The following is a 21,929-nucleotide window of genomic DNA, read 5'->3' on the forward strand; positions in this document are numbered from 1 at the left end:
TGCCCATCACGGGTGTTGGTAGAGAGCTTGTCTAGAGTCCTGGGTTTGATCCCCAGCACTGCATGCTGGCCCATCCCTGCAATCATGTTAGGGAGCCAGGGGCAGGAGGATCAGAAGCGGCTCCAGACCTGGTTTTTATGTGGTGCTGGGGATTGAACTCGGGACTTTACCCATGCTAGGCAAGCACTTTAGATGCTGAGCTGTCTCTGGCCCTTGTGTTTTGGTTTGGTTTGTTCTGAGACAAGGTCTGTGGTTATCCCTATGCCTTAGCTGAGTGCTAGGATTACAAGCGTAAATCACCAAGCCTATCCCACTCTTGCTTTTTAGGGAATCTCCATACTAGGATGTACAATGTTTATGCTAATTTACATTCCTACCAACAATGTATGAGAGTTCGTAACATCCTTGCCACGATTTACCTTTGTTTTATCTTGGTTTGGGTTTGCTTTTCGGTTTGCTTTGTTCTCAAGTCAGGAGCTTGCTATGTAGCACAGGCTGGCCCTCCACGCTCACACCTTCCGCCTCAGCCTCTGGAGAATTACAGGCTTACGCCATCACGCTCACCTACCTTTTAGCCTTCTTGCTTTTTTTTTTTGTGGAGGCAGTGGCAGATATTAAAGACAGGGTTTCTCTGAGTAGTCCTGGCTGTCCTGAAACTTGCTTTGTAGACCAGGCTGGCCTCGAGCTCAGAAACCCACCTGCCTCTGCCTACAAGGTACTGGTATTAAAGGCGCGTGCCACCACCATCCCAACAAATACATCAAATTTTTAAAGTTTATTAATAAACCCTACTCGAATGAGCTCTCCCTAAAATTCCTTTCTGCATTGACACCAGGGATCTGATTTCATCTAAGCCAAGGTCCCTCAAGGAATGTCTCAGGCTGTAGAAGGGGACATCTTGGAGCTATGTGTCTGTCCAACATTCCTGCCCGAGAGGAATGTCTGTGATAGAATGATCATGTCAGATTAAAAACTTTTTATTGGTAGCTTCAAAATTTTTCATTTGAGATTATTTTTTTAAAATACTTATTTATTATGTATACAATATTCTTTCTGCGTGTATGCCTGCAGGCCAGAAGAGGGCACCAAACCTCATTACAGATGGTTGTGAGCCACCATGTGGTTGCTGGGAATTGAACTCAGGACCTTTGGAAGAGCAGGCAATGCTCTTAACCACTGAGCCATCTCTCCAGCCCTATTATTTTGTTAACAAATTCTTCACATAAATAGAAACAAACGTGTTCATTTCTATTTATTTATTTTTATTTCATGTGCAATGTGTTTTGTCTGCATGTATGTCTGTGTGAAGGGGCTGGGATCCCCTGGAACTGGAGTTACAGACAGTTGTGGGTGCTGGGAATTGAACTGGGATCCTCTGGAAGAGCTGCCAGGGCTCTTAACCACTGAGTCATCTCTCCAGCCCCACAAATGTGTTAATTGTACCATGACAGCAATTAAAGGGGTACTTTTTACATGTCTGGAACCAAATCAAAGAGCATCAAAACAATTAAAATTACCATCTAAAGTGGGGATGGGAGGTGACTGCCTATAACCTCAGCACTGGGGAGGTGGATTAGCAGAAGAGCAGCATCAGCTAAAAACAAAGTTCACTGCCGTCTGGGCTATGTAAGATCCTATCTCAACAAGCAAAACAAACATCGGAGGAATGGAAAGATCAGTTAGAGAAAGAGTTACCACAGTTGGGGCTAGGATGGCGGCTTCTCAGGGACTCACCTCTGGGAAAAGGCAGGGGTCGTTCTGCAAAAGCAGAATTCGAAGCTGCCCTTCATTGAGGCCAAAAAGTCCACGGTTTTTCATGACTTGGATGTTGATAGGTGTGTGGATATCATGGGACAGAGCGCAGGTAGACCTAGAGAGTTCAGAGCAGTCAGAAGCCCAGGCCAAGAAGAGGCAAGGGGCTGGTGGTCCAATTCTTTGCCCTCAGATGTCCCTCAATGTGGCTCTTGACATAAGTGAATTCAAAAGTCGCAACAACGGGTTTAACTTGGTTGTTGCTGTGTTGCATCCTAGCATGCTGGGGGTAGGTAGGGACAGCAAATATTTTTGGAGGAGGTGACTAATAAACCTCAGTGAAGAGGACCTTCCATATCACACCCGACAAAGAGAAGCACAGGAGCAGCCTGCGCCGAAGGCCTTTGTCCCCTCCCGCCCGCGGCTAGCCCAGCAGCATCCGGAGGGCGCCCGCACCCACCGCCCCAGTGGGGACTGAGGACTCCACCCCTCACCAGCAGTCGCGGTGGGGGCACTTGCCCAGCATGTGACGGCGACACAAGTGCAACTGGTCGCAAGCCTGGCACTCCCCGCGTTGATAGCGGGCGCAGAGGCGGGCGGAGGACATGGCCACCACCCTGCAGGCCCGTGGGACCCCGAGCCCGCGCCCACCGCCACCTCGGCCTCCGGGTCCCACGGGCCGTCGCGCAGCTCCACCTCCTGCATCAGGAAGCGCTCGGGGCCTGCGCGCCGCAGCACCGCCAGCAGCTTCGCCTCCGACAGCTCCACGTGGCCGCGCAGGTCCTGCAGGAACATTCGGCCGCCGTGAGCACACAGCACCTTGGTGAGGAACGCGCACACCGTGAGGTCCGCCATGGTCCGCGGAGATCGCGCCGCGCGTTCCCGCCAGCCCGGGGCCTGCAGGCTCCTCCCCGCCACGACCGCCACTGGAGCTTGTGAGCTGTCGGGGGGCCGGGCCTTACGAGGCTGGGCCTCAGACGCCCCAGCCTTCCAGGCTCCTGGGTCTGATGCAGATACCCGGGAGGGCTGCAAAGACTACAAACCGGAAAAGTGGTGGACCCAGCCCGGTGGCACAGGCCTGTAATGCCAGCGCCTGGGAGGTGGAGGTTGGAAGAACCAGAGGTCAAGACCAGCGTCGGGTACATAGGAGTTGGAGGCTAGCCCCGGCTACATGACACCCTGACTCAAAAACACCTAGCAAGGAGGCAGCAGTGACGACTCAGGGGGTAAAAGGCCCCTACCTGCGTTTGGTCTCAGGAACCTGTGGCGGAAAGAGAGAATCAAGTCCGGAAAGCTATTCTCTGGCCTCCTCATGTACGGATCTGCACTAACACACACACGTTATACATAGATGCTGACACTGTGCACAAGCATAATAGATAAAGTTTAAATATTTTCTGAAAGCTGGTAAGGCAGTAAGGAGATGCCTGGTGTAGGTGGAGGACCTCTCCGAAGAGGTAACCACTAGCCACCTGTGGCTGCCTGTTGCTTTTGAAATGTGAGACGTGAAACACACACTAGATTTAAAATGGGAGAGAAAGAATCTCAGCTTAGGGGCTAGGGCTATAGCTCTGTAGGCAGTCAGTTTAACATTAAGGAAGTACTGGGTTCCATTCCGGAGCTGGGTCTGGTGATCTTGCCTGTGATCTCAGCACTGGGCAGGTTGACCCTGGAAGATCAGGAGTTCAAGGTCATCCTCCACGATATATCTAGTTTGAGGACACCTTGTTCTACATGAGACCCTATCTCAAAAACAATCTCAATTTTATATGACTCAAAAGCGTGGCTGGAGAGTTGACTCAGCAGGAAGAGTACTTGTTGCTCTTACAGAGGACAGAGGTTAGTGTCCCAGGGGACACAATACCCTTTTCAGACTTCCAAGGGCACCAGGCACACACACACACACATGCATATACAGACAAAATACTCATACCCATAAAACAATAAAATTAATGACTCTTATTTTAAAGTGATTACTGTAGAATCGGCGATGACACAGATGGTGCCCCAACCCCAAAGATTTCTGGGTCTGCAGGGGTCACAATCAACCAGGAGCCTCTCTGGTGCCTCTAGCACCACACAATCAGGTACCATCTTAACAAGTATCGCCCAAGGTCTCTAGGCCTGACCACGGGAAAGATCTGTGCCATCCCTTGTGGCTGGGATGGGCAATATTCAAGCAAGCGCCACCTAAGATCCAACCGTGAGCCCTGACGCTGGACAGTTGGGCACCATTGTGGTGAGAAAGTACAAGGCAGGGAGGTGGAAGAGAGGGAGACGTGGAACGGTTCATGGGCTGGGAAGAGAGGCAGATCTGGAGAGGTGAGGGTGGTGAGAAACAGGCAAATGTGAATGGCCAACTGGCCACCCAAGTCCAGGGAGATGCCCGGGCCTGGGCTATGACCAAGGGCCAGGTATTAATCTGAGGCCCCCAAGCAGACAAGAGGCCTGTGTTTATGTCTATGGCTCCAGTGTCACTGGGAGTTGTACAGAGACCTGTGGTGGGCACATCAGTGTCCAAGGGCCATGCTGCCTTGGGGACTGTACCAATCTGGGTGGCCTGCCTGGCCACCGGGAGCCAGAGTGACAACCTGGGCTACTGCCGAGGACCATGTCTAGGTCTGTGGTTCTGCCGCAGCCAGGGTCTGTGTTGATGTTCCTGGCCCATGTTGTTGCCAGGGCCCGCATGGAGGCCCAGGGTCTGGGTCACAACATGTGACCTTGTTGGTGTTCAAGGGCTGCACTGTTACCAGTGCCAGGCCGATCTAGTTGGCCAGTGCTGTCAACTGGGGTCATGGTATTGTCCAGACCATGGCTGCAGAGGAGAGCCATGTCTGGGTCTATGAGCCTGTCTCATCCAGGGTCTGTGTTGATATCTGTGGCTCCTGAGACCATTGAAGACTGTGCTGATGTCAGGGATCAAGGTTGCCACCTGGGGCCATGTTGGTATCTGAGGGTCATGCTGGTTTGGGGGCCATGCCAGTCCAGATGGCCTGCACTGCCACCTGGGACCATGGTGATGATATCCAGGCCCAGGCTGCTGCCCTAGGACCATGACTAGGTCTGTGTCCTACCACAGCTAGGGTCTGTATTGACGTCCATGGCCCACATTGCCTGGGGTCTCTGAGTCACAGCCAGTGACTATGAGGGGGTCCAAGGGCCATGCTGTCACCAGGGACATCCTGATCTGAGTGGCTTGCCACACTCACTTGGAGGCATGGTGTCATCCAGCCAAGGACTGCTGCAGAAGGCTGTGTATGGATCTGTGGCCTTACAGTAGCCAAGGTCTGAGTTGACATCCAGGGTTTCTGTTGTCACCAAGAGCCACGTGGAGGACCAGGGTCTGGTCGGCTACCTCAGACCGTGTCAGTGTCTCAGAACTGTGCCACCCCCGGGGCCATGCTGACCTGGATGGCGGGTGCTGCCACATGGGGCACACAGAGACTTCCGGGTACAGGCTGCTGTCTAGGGCCGTGTCTGGTTCCGTGGCCCTATGGGGGCCGGGGCTGGGGTGGTGTCCATGGCTCCAGCTGCCCCCAAGGGCTCTGCATATGTCCGGGGTCAGGCCAGCCACCTGGGATCATATTGATGCTCCAAGGGTCATGCTATTGTCAGCGACATGCTGATCTTAGTTAGGGGCCTGTGCTGCCACCCGGGCCATGTCTGGGTCAGTGGTCCTGCTGCAGCTGGGGTCTGTGGTGATGTCCCTGGCCCGTATTAGCACAGGGGGGCCATTGGAACCATGCTGTGCTGAGCTAGCCCAGCCCTTCAATGGCCTGATGGTTCATCCTGCCCTTCCCTGGATATTGCAGCAGGATAGGTGACCCTACTCCTAAGGGGAGAGCTCACCTCCCCACACACACACACACTCAGGAAAGATGACCCCACCCCTCACCAATGTACCTCTCCTGGGAAGTACACTAGAGCTGATCCTGTGGTCGAAGAACAGGTGAGCCATTCCTGATGGTATGGGAGCAGGAGAGTTGACCCTGCCTGCCCTCATCTGCCATGTGCTGACATGGATGAGGGAAAAGTGCCCTCCCCAGCCTTACACATTACCACCTGTGGCAGGTGAGAGAGCCGGCCTTGGAGGCAGAAGAGTAGAAGAGCTAGCCCTTACCCTCACTGGCTGCAGCCTGAGAAAGCAGCCTCTGCTTCCTGTCTGGGCAGCATAGTAGAGCTGACCCTATTGTTGGGGTGCAGGTGAGCCAGCTTTGAGGGCATGAAAGCAGGAGAATGCCCCCTACAACCATCAGGAGAGAGGACCCTACACCTTGCCAGGGCAAAACAGTAGAGCAGGCCTTGGAGATATGAGTGAGGGGGACCCAAATCTGAGGGCAGAGAGCAGAACTGGCCCTGCTCCTTGCTCTAGGCTGCACTGGGTGAGGTAGCCTAGGCAGTGCTGGAGAGCTCATCCGGTGGCAAGGATGATTGCAAGCCAGCGAGCTGACCAACCCAGGTCCGGAACCAGGGCTGAGCTGGCCCATCCACCGAATCTATGAACTGTTGGAGCATGTGAAGGGGACGAACTTACAGACCCAAAACAGCAGGATCTCCATGACACAGGTCAACAGCAGGGTATCCGAGAGGAGCCCCAGGGAGAGCCCCTTACTGGTGGTGTAGCGGTAGCCAGAGGCCTTGAACCAGACCAATGGCTCATAGCACTGAACACTTACAAGTAAAGACAAACGGACTAAAGGTGCACTGGGCCACACTACAGCTTCCGCAGATTCTTTCTTTTCTTTGCTGTTGCTTTTGTTTTTGTTTTGACTCTTTGTTTTGTTTTGTTTTTCTTTTAAGTTTGGTTTTGTTTTGGGGGAGGCTGCAAGAGCAGAAGGCGGATGTGAGGGGACAGGGAGATGAGTGGGGTCGGAATACGTGATGTGAAGTCCACAAAAAATCCATTAAGGTAAAATTAAATAAATAAAATACATGATTTGAAAAAAGTGAATACTGTTTGTGATATATTTCAGTAACAAAGTCTTGGGACGATTCTGTTTAATTTTCTTCCTCTTAAAGATTTTTAAAATGTGTGTGCGCACCCCATGTGCCCCATGGAAGCCAGAAGAGGGTGACAGATCCCCTGGAGTTAAGAGTTGTGAGCTACCTGACATGAATGCTCAGAACCAAACCCTGTCCTCTGGGACAACAGCTCCTTAACAGCTGAGCCGCCTCCTAATCTACCTAAGAGAAAATTCCGTACTTGACTCGCTGTATACTTCTGTTGGGCGGCACCAGTCCAAACCTGTACATGTGTTAAATATCTATCCATTTTGCTCAACGCGCCATTCATCTATGGGACGTTTATTGATCGCCTGCTAACGAGGTGACAGGATACAAAGATGAAAACGGCAGATGAGGGACTCAGTCAGCCGAGCCGCTAACCTTCCCAGGCGCTTCTCAGCCTGAAAGAATTGATTCCATGTAAATGCAAAGAAGCCACTAAACAGTTTTCAGACAGATTCCCTCGGCCCGAGTGTCTCTGTGTCAAGCAGTTCCAGGTTATCTCTCATTGTGACAACCAGTATAAAGTAGGCTCCCTGTCTCTGCATGGAGCCATACAGCTGACATTTTTTCCTCTCTTTTCTGTACTTGTTGGTAGAGTTCAAGTTCACGCAAGCAGGGATCTTCTCTGTGCTCTTTGGTCTCAATCCTCAGCTCCTAAAAGTGTCTACTGAGAGAAACGTGGATGGGCGAGGATCGGTATTAAAGAAATGGGTGGAGAAAGATAAAAACCAGAAAGCAGCAGTGGCCCTGTCTCTTTGGTACTAGCAACTGTATTGAACTCTCTACCTTAGGTCTTCTTCGGCAGAAGGAGTGAGCTTGCCGGCCGTGATAGAGAAAGGCTGGAATACCCAATGCGCTGCTGCCTCCTGCTCTCACCCAGAGGACTGGTCGGAGGGATTATTGTAAAGACATGCAAAATGAACAGATGCAGTCGTCTCACAGAAAACGGGCTTCTGAAAGAGACACTGCATGACCCTCCTCTCTGGGGTTGTTTATAGAAATAAAGAAAAAAAAAAGAGACCCCTGGAAGGGTGGCTCACAACTGTAGCCCTAACCCTTGGAAGGCTGAGGCCACAGGAATGTTTAGTTCAAGGCTGTCCTGGGCTATAGTGTGAGACTGTCTTCAAAAACAAAATGGAAGAGTTGGGAAGATGGCTTAGTGCCTTAAGATCGCAGGGAACCTGGTTTGATTCTGAGCACCCACATGGCAGCTCAGAACATCTTCTGACCTCTGAGGACAGCAGGCATGCATGTGGTGTGCAGGCAAATAAAAGTTTCAAAAAAAAAAGACAATGAGGAGAGGACATACCTGCACAAACAAGAATAACAAACTTGTTTTTTGTTTGTTTGTCGAGACAAGGTTTCTCTATGTAGCTTTAAAACCTATCCTGGAACTCACTCTATAGACCAGGCTGGCCTCGAACTCACAGAACTCACCTGCCTCTGCCTCCCAAGTGCTGGAATTAAAGGCATACCACCACCCGGCCGCACAATTTTTTTTTAATCTCCATTTTGTTCCCCTAAAATTCACCTGTTCTCCCGGGAGCCATTTTACTCAAGTCTTATTTGTCTCATGCAGCCTCTCTGCCTCCCAAACCCTAGAATAACAGGCATGTGTCAGCATGCCCAGCTCTCCTGTCTGTTCGGCTACATTTATATGTCTTTATCTATACTGCTGAAGGAGTTATTTCTTTTGTGCATTCATATACATATAAATAAACTTTTCCTATCGTCAAATTGGTAGCAATATACATATGCACTCACTAAACCTAAGAGGATTTTCCTCTCTAACAGTGGACAAATACCGTAGCTTATTATTCCTCTATGGAATGACTTGGAAATAGATATTCAGTGGTCTCCCTAAGGTTCCTTAATGGAAATGGAGCCCAGGACGATAGCCCTATAGTACCTTCCTTTCCCCGAGTCTTCTTCTCCCCTTGCCTGGCACATGTAATCTTACCAGGGAGCCCAGCCTAAAACGTGAACTGAGTGTTTGGGGGGGGGTTCCTATTAAAGAACTGCTCTCAGTCAATCCTTATCTGTTTGCCTCTGAGAGAAGCCACCTAAGATACAACTGAAAGAGAAAGATGCCTCAGAGGGCAAAGGCACTCGCTGACAAGACTGGAGATCTGCGTGATGGAAGAGAGCACCAACTTACCCAGAATGCCCTCTGGTGCCTATGCACACGCTAGAGCATACGATACTATTTTTATAATCAAGCCCCTCGACTATCTGCTTATGTTTGGTTTGATAGCATTTTTGTGTTCAGGTATGGATGCTTTCACAACGATGAGGGTTTTATGCCTTGCTGACAGGCATAAAATTCACGGAAGCTCTGGCCTCCCTTTGTCAAATGTGCTCTACCCTGCACATTGCTCTCGTCTTCTCTCCATTGCAGGTTTGTAATGGGAAAAAGGATAAGTAGAAAATGACACCCACCTCTAAAACCAAAATAACAAGTAGAAAGAGACTCATTTCTTCCGGACTGGCCTTGAACTTCATCTCCCAAGTGCTGAGATTACAGGCAAGTATCTTATGTAGTGCTGGCGAATTGAACCCAATGATTTGTATAGTATAGACTCTTCACCCCCCAGGCACCAGGCAATGGCTTTGCTTTGAAGACAGGGTCATACTATATAGCCCTGGCTGGCCTAGAACTCACAATAATGTAGACCAATCAGGATGGCCTACAACTCACAGATTCACCTGCCTCTCCTAAGGTATTTGCTACCATGTCCAGGTTTCAAGACCATCTTTTGAGGATTGGCCAACAGGATAATTCTGCTTATAAATATATGCACCTTCATGTCTCAACCTAGTCCCTTGGGGTCAGAGAAGGAAAAGAACGTTTGTGGTTGCCAACACTTCCCTCTCTGTCCCAAAGTTTGTAGTCCACAGCTGTGCCAATCACCTGTGGCCTTAGCTATCTGTCACCGTGTCTACCTTGCCTTCCAGCCTGGTGTCTATAGTTGGGGTTTTCTTGTTTTGTTTTGAGATAGCTGTAAACAGAGCAAATGAAGGCAAATGGAACAAGTTACTTTTTTCTTTTTATTGCGCAAACAAGGCTGATACAGATAGACGTAACGAAGGCACAAAGTGGTTTAAAAACCGGGGGATTTTGAAGCAAGGATCTGGCTTACGCTATAGTAAAACAAAATAGAAGTAACGGCTGAATGAATCCAGGAGCGCGGCCACTAACAAGGTCCAGTGGTTCTCTCGGTAGCGTGCCGAGAGTGATGGCGGTCGGCTTTCTATCTGAAGGTTATTACCGGCACTGAGTAGACGCAGCTTGAGGCAGAACAAGCGTCCTGCTGTGTGTGGTTTAGGTCAGTCCCACGCACAAACTCTTCTGCACCTTTGCGACTGTCTAATGTCCTGTCGGACATTTATGCAGGACCTACAGTTTGTCTGAGAGACACAACACTTGTCTTCTCTGAGACAAACTGTAATCTGTCCTGTCTTATTATCATTAAATTAAAGTGATCCCGCCCTTCCCTTCACCATAGACAGATAAGGGGCGTGGTCTGCTTCGATGTGCCCTAATGCTGTCTGGTTTGTGTTACCCATCCCTTCTATTTCTCACTTTCCTGTACTTCACCCATTTCAAGAAGTTGCCCCTGCTGGACTCCTACGTCCAAACCTACTCATAGAGTTAACGGCTCTTTCAAAGCGTAGAGCATAGTCATGCCTGAGCCCTTACACACACACTGAAGTGTATGTTCATTACAAAGTTCCCATCTTTAAGTTTCATCTCCATTATAACACAGGTAGGGCGCTAAATTAAGTTTTAATAAGCTCATGTGTAGATTGTATTACCTATAAATCACCTCAAGATGGCAAAAGATGTTATAAAAAGATCTACCTTTAAAAAAATGAACGGGTCTAGTAGGGTCTATGGTTGTCATGACTGCGGGCGGGGGAGGGCGCTACTGGGATTTAGCTAGCGAGTGAGAGCCAACTACCTATCTTTTGATACATTAGGTGGTTTCTCACAATAAGAAATTATTCTGCGCCCTATTCGAGTTCTGAATGTCTCATCAGACATTCATGTATGACCTACAGCTCGTCTGTAAGAATATATCTCTTCATTGTCTGTTCTTTTGTGCTGTATCTTTATTTCAATGAGGTATTTCGTTCTTACCATGAACAGAGAGAGCTGACATCTGCAAATGACTTGTATCATTGTTTTTACTCTAATATCCATACACGTCCCTCCAATTCCTTTCTTCTAAGCTCACACTGATTCATGGTAATGTAGGCATCTGACGACTCCATTATGTCTTAGTACTGTAAAGTCGTGCCGGAGTTATGACCTTTTATTTCCCTCTTAAATGATATCAACTTTGATTTTTTCTTTTAATCAATGGAATTATGTGGAGAAGCTATGTCTGAATCGCACTTTGGAGATTGAAACAGATATTGCCTAGTTGCGGGGAGGGGAGGGAACAGTTCACTGAGAACCACTGAATAGAATCAGGTGCAAAAGTCATCAAGAACCACAAGGAAGCAGGGCAGTGGTGGTGCAGGCTTTAGTCCCAGCACTTGGAAGGCAGAGGCAGGCGGATCTCTGTGAGCTCGAGACCAGCCTGGTCTACAGAGTGAGTTCCAGGGCAAATCCAAGGCTAGAGAGAAACCCTATTAAGAACCGCAAGAACTACAGAAGGACTTGTGAGGGGGGTGAAAATGGACTTGGAAATAACTATCATGTGTAAGAGGTTAGGGGAAGCTAGGAGCCTGGGCTGCATAGCAGGGAGCAAGTGACACTATTTAAGGCTTGGGGTGGGGTGGGGGGACAAACACACCAGGCACTGACCCCTTTGAAAGAGGTGAATAGAAGGCTCCATTTTGGACCTGTTGAACCGGAGACGACTGGTAAATATCGAACTAGAAGTTAGCTTACTGGGAATTTGGATACACTACATGTCTACAGCATGGTCTAGGTCAGAGGAGGAGTATTCCAAAGTACAAGATTCCACATGAGAAAAAGAAAAAAAGAAATCAGTTTAAAAAAATTGTGGCATGCACCCCAGAAAAAGAGCCCTGCTCTAAAAAAATGCTCTATCCAGCGTTACTGGTGGAGACAGTCAAAGTGAAGCATCTGACCAAATGCCCACTAGCAACACAGGACAGGAAACTGCAGAAACTGGTTATAGAATGTTGAAGAAGGGGGATTGGAAGAAAGACCTGATCCGTACGTTGCGAGGAAGAAAATATTGGTCCAGGCATCCTAAATGCTGTTAGAAAACACACCTGCTATGTTTTCCAAACAGATGCGGCTAGCACGGGAAGGGCTATGCGGGACATCGTTTTCTGCATACTGCTTTGGCGCTCACCAGCAAACCAAGACTTGCAAGCCCGACCTTCAAACAGGGATGGCCTTTCCCGGTTTCTGGTGACCCTTTTCTATCTCTGCCTGCAAACGCCAACAGCACTCGGGTTTACCAGTACTGCAACTTCATCCTACTAAAATCCAGATGACCCCACCAAAGTCTGACCTGCAAGAAGTGTCCCCTGTGATCACATGAATCAGAACATGGACACCAAGAGCTTAAGTGGCCAGCTGACTCCAGTGAGCTGCTTCTGAACTATACGTGGGGGCTCTTATCATGTCTGTCAGCGTCAGCTCCATGGAGCCTGTCTTTCCAGCGGACGCAGAGCTAAAGCGATGTGCCCCTCAGATCCGTTTCGTCGCGTAATAGTATTGCTACTGCTTTTGAGTCTCAATCGCATTAAAATTGAACTTTGAGACTCTTCCCTCAGCAGGCTTTCTGCCCATAGCTGCAATGTCTTATGTCCCTATTTCAATCAACAGGATTACATTACTCTCAAATTTCCCAAACTAATATCCAATTCAACTTCAGTGAAACTACAGCAGTTTGCTACATAAACAGTAAAAACAAAGAGGGGATGAGAAAGAGCAAAGTCGATTCCAGACAATTCAGAAGTTAGCCTGACTGGTAACGTTAAGACAATGCAATCTTTTCAAAACGCTGGCATCATGGAGAGTTTTAACAAAGAGCACACTGCCTCGCTCTTGTGGTGGTGGTGGTGGTGGGGGGGGTACAGCCCGGGACTGAATTTGGAGAGAGAAAAGTTTGAGAATGGCTGATTTAAGACATTCGGTAATGTAGCAAGGAAACGCGAAAGTCTAACTACTGTCTGGGGATGATTTGGTCCTAGAAGTCGGCAGAATGGTTTCGGCGCGGTGTTCGTCATTTCTAACTAATTATGCAGGTTTTGTCTCTTTCTGGCTCCGAGTACTCAATCACATACTCTGGGTAAATCTGCTCTTTCTGGAAGATGACAAAGACGGAGGGATTCAACCTGCTATCCACACAGCTGTCGTAGTGCGCAGGAGGGTTATTGTACATCATGTTTCCTTCAGTGAAATCTCCAACCAGGACTCGGGCCACAAACATAACACTGTTTCTGGCATCGTATGGACAATTTTTGTGGGAAGAGATGGCTTCTTTTGTAAAGTAATTTCCTGGAAATAATCAGAGGAAGGTAGAGAATTGTTATCAATGAGTACAGGTTAAAACAGGACACAGAGAATCAGATGCTGCTATGGGCGAAACACCTGCCAGTAACGCCTTACTGACAGAGTTAATCCTCATCATCAATTTAACTGCATTCCCAGTCCGGTGGGAGGCATACCTCCACACACGATAACATTTCCAGAGAGGTTTAATAACACATCTTGAATGTAGGTGATGTCATTCCAAGGGCTAGAAACTCAGACTGGGCGGAAAAGGAAAAAAACAGATATGCGCTAGTACGCGCGCACACACACACACACACACACACACACACACACACACGCGCGCGCGCACACACCTTAGTCACAGTTACAAGATAAGCCACAGAGGCAGAAAACTGATGTCAAAAGTAGGGCTGTTGCTGTCATAAACTGGACCCAAGGGACAAGAGGAAAAATGCCTTGAGGGAAGGCGCCCTCTGGAGGCTGCAGGGTGTAATGATGCAAACTCACCGGAGAAGCAGTCTAGTAACTGAGCGACATCCCCAGCCCTGTTGTGGAGCTTTGAGATAGCCCAGACTGCGTGTGTGTCTGCATGCGCTTGTGTGTAAGTCAGAGGAGAACCTGGGGTGCAGGTGTTCGGGTGCCATCCACATCTATCGACTGTATGGATCTCTCATTGTCCAGTCAGTGAGAGCCAGCGCTCTACCTGGCTGCCTCCCCAGCACTGAGACCACAAGCCTATGACATACATTAGGCCTTGATTTTCATTTCACTTGAGTTGTGAGGCTCAAGCTCAGGTCCTTTAACTGAGCCTGAACTGCTCTGCAGTGTCTTCCCTAACCTCCCACTGTGTGGGTCATTCGTGTTCTCTTGCCAAGGTTTAATCAAAACAAACTGATTTTCAGCCGGGCGGTGCACGTCTTTAATCCCAGCACTCGGGAGGCAGAGGCAGGAGGCTTTCTGTAAGTTCAAAGCCAGCCTGGTCTAAAGAGCAAATTCCAGGGCAGGCTCCAAAGCTACACAGAGAAACCCAGTCTGGGGGAGGGGGGGGATGCAAAAGAACAAACTCTTTTTTCAAGAGAATTGGTCCATCCAGGATCCCTCTGTGGACTTACAAAGTTAGTCAGGAACTGGAAAGTGACCAAACATACAAACAAATCTACCAGCCACCACATGTCTGTGGCCCATGACTCTGGCTGTCACCGCTATGCTCCTTCCTAGCTGTTCCCAGCCCCTCACTTTTTTTACTAGATTGCTAACTACAGCTCTGTTTCAGTGGTCCAGCGAGCCTCTGACTCCCAGAAGGGGTGGCATACCTTCTGTATTTTATTATTGCTTTACTTTATATACAAGGTCTCACTGTGTTGTCCTGGGACTCTCTATTGTGAACCAGGCTAAACTCAAACTCAGAGGTCTTCCTGCCCCTGCTTCCCAAGTGCTGAGATTAAAAGCATATACAACCATATCCGGCTATTTTGTATCATTTTTCACTGTGATAAGTCTGTCTGGTCACCACTACAAATTCCTATACTACGCTGTACTGCCAGGCCTGACTATATCAATATGTATTCCTTAAACATCCACCAACAGTGAATGATTCATCAACAAAAAGAGGAGTAAGATTCTGGGTGTGGGCAAACCCATGAAAACCCAGCGTGGCTGGGATAAGGAGGGGCCTCTTCTCCAGGGCCTTTTGTTTTATGGTTTTCAAGACAGGGTCTTGACTGTCCTGGAATTCACTCTGCAGACCAGGCTAACTAACGTCGAACTAATAGAGATTCTCCAGCCACTGTCTCCCGAGTGCTGGAAATAAAGGCACACGCCACCACTGCCAGGCTCCTTTCCCCATTCCTAACTGGAATCCAGCGGTGTCAATACAAAGCTAGTTTGAAAGGCTCTGCAGACACAGACACTGGGCAAGAGGAAGCATCTCCTCTAAGTCCTAATGGCAGACAACATAGCCAGTAGACGGAGCAGTTTACAGGTGGGAAGCCCTTGTGTTGTTCCCAGAGAAAAAAAACAAGACAGAAGACCTAGGGCCGAGGCCTAACACCCACAGCCCAGCACAGGCTGAAGGTAACTCAGCTCATTTTTCTCCCAAGGCCACTGAAGTCCAGACATGCAGGTTTACAGAGCAATGCCAAGAACATCTCAACAAAAGCATGCGAGGAGCTGGAACCCTGGCTCGCTCTACTCCAGCACAAACCTTTTCCATATCTGTTCTCCAAATTTCCATATAGAATCCTCTCGAAGTTATTCTGACAGATATAATCCACATGAACACGACTTGTTGCGTGAAACAGGCGCATCTCAGTTTTATTCCCCATCATTAACGCTTTCCTAATATGGAGAAATGTGAGATTCAGTACCAGGAACACTGGGCCGGCAAGAGGACCACTGCTGAGCACGGGAGCCTGAGTTCAATCTCCTGGACCCACGGGGGGGGGGGGGGAGATATGTCTCCAGCAAGTGATCTTATGACATGCATGCATGCCCCACACCCTCGCCCCAAATAAATAAATGCAAAAATAAAATAAAGTGAATACTCCCCTCTCAATCTACCGTAATAACATGGCCCCAAACGAGGTCTGATTATGTCACCTTTCAAAAGCCTGGAAGAGTTGTTCATTCCATATCCTCTTTATCGTTGCAATCTTGTGATATTTCATGGACGCTTTAAAAAGTTCACTTATTTTGACATACTCCCCGTCGTAGCTCTTGAGCTCTAACAACTGGGGGGAAAATTAGACATTTAAAAGTTAGGAAATTCTGAAAGCATGCTATATCCGCACACGTGGCCGCCTGTGCCATGACCACCCCTGCTGTTCTCAGGGGAGAGAGGCTGGCTTAAAGTATCCATAAATCTGCCCATTCGGGCCAATCTATATGGGGTGTGACTTAGTTCAGAGACTCAGGAAGCCCAAACTCCAAAACCAACCAGTGACAGAGCGATCAGTGGAACCGATGGAGCACAACCAGACTGGAGCTGGTTGTGAAGGCCACACAGACTTGTCCCAGTGTGTCAGAGCGAGGCACACGGAGCCGGGCAACTGTTACCCTCCGAGTTCCTGCTTTCTTATCGGTGTTGCTGTGATCTCACGGGGTTACTATAAGAACCTATAAGTAACACTGCATCCTGAACACAGTGAGATGCCTTGGAGAGCAGCCGTTTCCTGAGAAAGTGTCACAATCATATAGACACCTGATGCAGAAGCAACTCCTTCGTTCCGATAACAAACCCATAGACTTCATAATGCAAAGCATTTCCCCACCTTTGAAACAAGGAGAACCAAGTACCTCGTATCTGTTGGAAGGAAACTTGCTAATGTTCCTCTGGGGAGGATCATCCAGGGTCAGAGCCTCTGCCTGGGGCATCACCGACTGCCAGCTAGAAAGACAGAAGGAAGAATCACTAGGTTCCCTTTCTTTCCACCTGCAACAGGCAGCCAGAAAGCCAGGGCTTCCTGGAAACACGTTGTTGACTTCTGTATTTCCTCTGGACCACCCCAGTAACCACAGCTTTTAAAAAGGGTGTAATTAAGTAATATAAATGCTCTTTCCCGCCGTTTTATACTGTAAAGGCACTGGGCAGGCGAGGTGGTTGGTACGGTTGCTTGCACGCAGGACTGATAATCTGAGTCTGATTGCTGGATCCTTCCAGGTTAGGAGAGAACCGACTCTTCAGGGTTTGTCCCGACCTCGTGTGTGTGTGTGTGTGTATATGTGTGTGTATGCGTGTGTGTGTATGTGTGTATGTGTGTGTGTGAACTTCCTTGCTCACACATATGTGCACTGTAACTTCCTTACCATGTGATAGACAGATATAGAAAGAAAGACATAGTGGAAAAGATCTTCCTTACTATAGAAACTGAATTTCAGGGTGGGAAGACCAGAATAACCAGAATAGTAATCAGCAGAAACATCAGAATAACTACAGACATCCCCTCATGTCAGCAAACAGGGCAGTCAGATGCTACATATCTTAATAAGAACAGCCCTTGTGCTGCATTCTTGACCAAAAACCCAGTCTGGACCCCACTAGTCCTCAAAATCACCAGGTGTCGTGGCGCACGCCTTTGATCCCAGCATTCAGACGGCAGAGGCAAGCAGATCTCTGTGAGTTTGAGGCCAGACTGGTCTACAAAGTGAGTTCCAAGACAGCCAGGGCTACACAGAGAAACCCTATCTCGAAAAACAAAAAAAGAAGCAAAAAACCAAAAACCCAAATTCTCAAAATCTCATAACCCGCCTACAGAAGCCACCCATAAAATGACCCCATTAGAATACAATGGAGTATATTCTCACAGATAACACCACCCATTTTGATTTTTTTAAACGACATTTTAAAAACAGAGGGAAATCGGATTGGAGGTGCATACCTTTAATCCTAACACTCAGGAGGCAGGATCATGCAGAACTCTGTGAGTTTGGAGCCAGCCTGGTCTACATACTGAAATCAAGGCCAGCGAAGACTACATATCTCAAAAACATAACAGAGAAGCCGGGCGGTGGTGGTGCACGCCTTTAATCCCAGCACTCGGGAGGCAGAGGCAGGCGGATCTCTGTGAGTTCGAGACCAGCCTGGTCTACAAGAGCTAGTTCCAGGACAGGCTCCAAAACCACAGAGAAACCCTGTCTCAAAAAACCAAAAAAAAAAAAAAAAAAAAAAATGAGAGAGCGAGAGAGAGAGAGAGAGAGAGAGAGAGAGAGAGAGAGAGGGGAGAGGAAAGAACGTGAGGGTGGACTGGGGAGATGGCTCACTGGGGAAAGTGAAGACCTGAGTTTGGATACCCTGCACCCACATAAAAACCTGTACGTGGCAGCACCCCTCTATAACACAGCACAGGCAGGAAAGCGGAGACAAGCGTGTTCCAAAGACTCTCCAGACAGTCTAGCTGATGTGCATGTTCCAGTTTCAGTGAGTAGCTGCGTCTCAAGATAAAGTGATTGAGGAAAACATACCACTGTCAATTTCTGCCTTCTACCCGCACCAGAATGGGTGAGACCACACAGTCATATGCGCGTGTGTGCGCACAAAGAAACTTTTTTTGTTATTTTTTGGTTTTTGTTTGTTTGTTTTTCAAGATAGGTTTTCTCTGTGTAGCTTTGGAACCTGTCCAGGAACTTGCCCTGTAGACCAGGCTGGCCTTGAACTCAGAGATTCACCTGCCTCTGCTCCTGAGGAATTAAAGGAATGAACCAGTTAAATGCCACACGCAGACCTTGTTTGGCTGTGATAGGCGATAGATCAACTATGTGTTGTCACAGAGTCTAAACACAAAGACGAACAAACCAGAAGCTGTCATTACTGAGCACCCGCCCCACCAGCCACTATTCCCAGGGTCTGAAGGTGTACCTCAGCAGTGAGCACAGTGTGGCTGGTGAGGGCTGTGTGCCCAAGGGTGTGAACTTAGGGGACCAGAGTTGGGTCTCTGACCTGGTCGCAGTGGAGGACCTGCTCCAGGCTGCTCCATCCTGCCGCACTGCACCCACATGCCTTCTGGGTACCACTCTCTGCCCATCCCATGTTTGAGCTCTTCCTAGATGTTATTTCCCACGTTGCCTCATGGTAACCTGCCTCGGACCCTTACAACCACAAGAATCTACAAACAGCTTGATTTTACACCTGCCTTGAAACCGGATTCATATAATCACACATCCCCCGGGGGAGAAAAAATTCAGTCGCAAGGTTCGTGAACAACGAGATTTTACTGAGTTTCAGAGCAGACAGGCAAGTTACAATGAATTCCCCACACAAAACCCGCCTTGAAATACCCCATTGGTATACAATGATTCCAAGTCAATTAAAACTCAAACCAGTGCCTTTAGCCAACTTTATCTTTCTCTAAAGTCCTAACCAGGCTGCCAGCTCAAGCCCTTTTCTCAGCCTCCCTGCCTCTATAAACCATATAGCACGACCAAAGACAGAAAACCCACAGCAAAACAGAAACCCAGTGTATTCAGTACTTGGTAGGCACACCCACTGGTCCAGTCACAGCTGAAGAACAGTGTGTGGATGAGACCTGCCTAGAAGCCCCTGTGAGACAGGGGCAAATGCTGGTTTCCTGGTATCGCATTCCTCCCTCCCTACACCCAAAATCTAAAAAAATTAAAAGCTTAATAGAGGGCCTGCTCCCCTGACCCCTGATCTGAGCCTCTCACTCATGGCATGTTGCTTAACAAAGAAACAGAAGCGGGAACTTCCCGAGAACACAGACTCCAGAAGCTTGGTGCGTGGTGGCGGCGTGGCGAGGTCAGGGCCCAAGCATCTCAGACACCTGCCAGCTAAACACTTACTCTGGACCTCTTCTCCTCTGCTCCACGTCCTTCCACGACACAAACACTGGCCTTCGGACGACGCACCGTTGAGTCTTGGAAGAGATGTTTGTCTGAATCATTCCTGTGGACAGAGAAAAAAATAAAAGTCAAGACTCAATCCTAGGAAATGACTCTTCCTCCTCCCCCGCCCAGAAGTCATTTGTACAGCTAACATTCACGGCTGAATCTAACCACACAAAAAAGAGAGTGGTTTTAGATAGGAGGAGGAGGAGGAGGAAGAGGAAGAAGAAGAAACAATAACAACAACAACCCCCCCCCCACTATGGAAATGTGTTTTCAATTGTAGACCTGGCTCTAAATTCCAAGAATGACCTTTTTCAAAAAGCAAATTATCATGTATTGTTAGAGGGTAAAATAATGTTTCGCTTGGAAATTAACTTATCACTAAGCCAAACATATCCAGAAACCCCACCTGAAGAATTGCCCTAGACAGAACAGCATATAAATGCTCATAGGTATCATTATAACCAAACACTGGAAAACAAGCCTTATGTCCACCAACGGATGAATGGATAAACCATGGCAAGTGTTTATGATGGAATATTATTCAGCAAATAAAAGTAAAGAACTACTTCATTTGCAGCAACATAAACGATTCTAAAAGCCATTATTTTGAGTGAAAGAACCCAGCAATATGCAAAATGCATACTTTAAGAATCTATTAATATGACATTTTAGAAACAGTAGAACTGACCTATAGGAACTTATAGCAAACCAGCCATTGCTTGTCATGGAGTAAAAAATGGGTTCACAGGTTATAAAAGAGGCAGGACAAACTTTCCAGAGAGACGGAAAGGTTGGGTGTCTCGGGTAATGTGGCCGTTACATGAAGTTACTCATCGACCGTCAACCAACCGCACAAGTGAAATGGATTCATTTCACTGAGACAGCTAAGACTCAGTAACGGTGATACAACAAAACAAACATAACATTAAGGGTAAATTGGATCTTGAAGCAATGCTTCTCAAACCCTTCCCATGGCTCTGAGTCCCCTCACCTACACGGCAGCTCATAAACGTCTGACTCCAGTTCTGGGCGATCAATACCCTCTCCTGGCCTCCATGGGCACCAGGCACAAACTGCTCATCTAAGGGACCGGCATCTGAGTCCCCTCACCTAAACGGCAGCTCATAAACGTCTGACTCCAGTTCTGGGCGATCAATACCCTCTCCTGGCCTCCATGGGCACCAGGCACAAACTGCTCATCTAAGGGACCGGCATCTGAGTCCCCTCACCTAAACGGCAGCTCATAAACGTCTGACTCCAGTTCTGGGCGATCAATACCCTCTCCTGGCCTCCATGGGCACCAGGCACAAATATGGCGCACCATTTTATTACATGCAGGCAAAATATCCATACATATATAAATTTAAAAATATTTTTTATTTATTTTTTTTTAATTGTTTAAAAAATTTTTTTTTCAAGACAGGGTTTCTCTGTGGCTTTGGAGCCTGTCCTGGAACTAGCTCTGTAGACCAGGCTGGTCTCGAACTCACAGAGATCCACCTGCCTATGCCTCCCGAGTACTGGGATCAAAGGCATGCGCCACCACCGCCCGGCTAAAAATATTTTTTAAAGCAAGGACTTCAGAGATGGCTCAGGGGCTGACAGTACTTGCTGTTCTTGCAGCATCCACATTAAAAATCAATTCACACTTTAAATGAAACATACAAATCAGAAAATAAATTTGAAATACAATAGTTATAGGTTTTTTAGTTTTACTTTGAGGGGGTTATTTTGAATTAGCATAGGGTCTCACTACTAGCCATGGAACTCACGGAAATTCTCCTGCCTCTGCCTCTCAAGTGAAGGGGATTAAAGACATGCTCTAAGTCCTTCCACTTCTTCCTTCCTTCCCTTCTTTTTTGTTTTTGTTTGAGACCGGATTTGTACAGCCTTGGCTGGAGCTCACTCTGTAGACCAGGCTGGCCTTGAACTCAGAGATCCTCCTGCCTCTGCCTCCCAAATGCTGGGATTGAAGGCCTGTACCACCACTGCCTGGCCCCCACTAGTTTTTAATACCTAGTTTTTATAATCGTAATTTCTAACAATAACTATGGTATGTTCTGGCAACTTGATACAAACCTAGACACATCTGGGAAGAGAGAACTGCCTCCATCAGATTAGCCTGTGGACATGTCTGGGAAGAGAGAACTGTCTCCATCAGATTAGCCTGTGGGCACGTCTGGGAAGAGAGAACTACCTCCATCAGATTAACCTGTGGGCACGTCTGGGAAGAGAGAACTGCCTCCATCAGATTAGCCTGTGGACTAAAGCATTTTCTGTTTTGTTTTGTTTATTTGAGACAGGGTTTCTCTGTGTATTCCTGGCTGTCCTGGAACTTGCTCTG

General features: G+C 48.1%; 2 protein-coding genes across 2 annotated transcripts in view; both read right to left on the bottom strand.

The window, feature by feature from the left end:
* Zc3hav1l (ZC3HAV1 like) overlaps nucleotides 1-2,700 on the bottom strand; it is an 8,944-nt gene extending 6,244 nt beyond the window's left edge. Inside the window, 3 exon segments of the mRNA XM_075953710.1 lie at nucleotides 1,735-1,870; nucleotides 2,247-2,382; nucleotides 2,385-2,700. Of these exon segments, the coding sequence (XP_075809825.1) occupies nucleotides 1,735-1,870; nucleotides 2,247-2,382; nucleotides 2,385-2,607 (495 nt within the window). The 5' untranslated portion in view covers nucleotides 2,608-2,700.
* A 7,112-nt stretch (nucleotides 2,701-9,812) lies between these two features.
* Zc3hav1 (zinc finger CCCH-type containing, antiviral 1) overlaps nucleotides 9,813-21,929 on the bottom strand; it is a 44,516-nt gene continuing 32,399 nt past the window's right edge. The window contains exons 9-13 of the mRNA XM_075953958.1: nucleotides 19,538-19,640; nucleotides 16,538-16,628; nucleotides 15,842-15,972; nucleotides 15,447-15,580; nucleotides 9,813-13,246 (exon numbers count right to left, since the gene is read on the bottom strand). Of these exons, the coding sequence (XP_075810073.1) occupies nucleotides 12,978-13,246; nucleotides 15,447-15,580; nucleotides 15,842-15,972; nucleotides 16,538-16,628; nucleotides 19,538-19,640 (728 nt within the window). The 3' untranslated portion in view covers nucleotides 9,813-12,977. The remainder of the gene's footprint in view (nucleotides 13,247-15,446; nucleotides 15,581-15,841; nucleotides 15,973-16,537; nucleotides 16,629-19,537; nucleotides 19,641-21,929) is intronic.

This window comes from Microtus pennsylvanicus, chromosome 19 (assembly GCF_037038515.1).
Source record: "Microtus pennsylvanicus isolate mMicPen1 chromosome 19, mMicPen1.hap1, whole genome shotgun sequence".
Lineage (NCBI taxonomy): Eukaryota > Metazoa > Chordata > Mammalia > Rodentia > Cricetidae > Microtus > Microtus pennsylvanicus.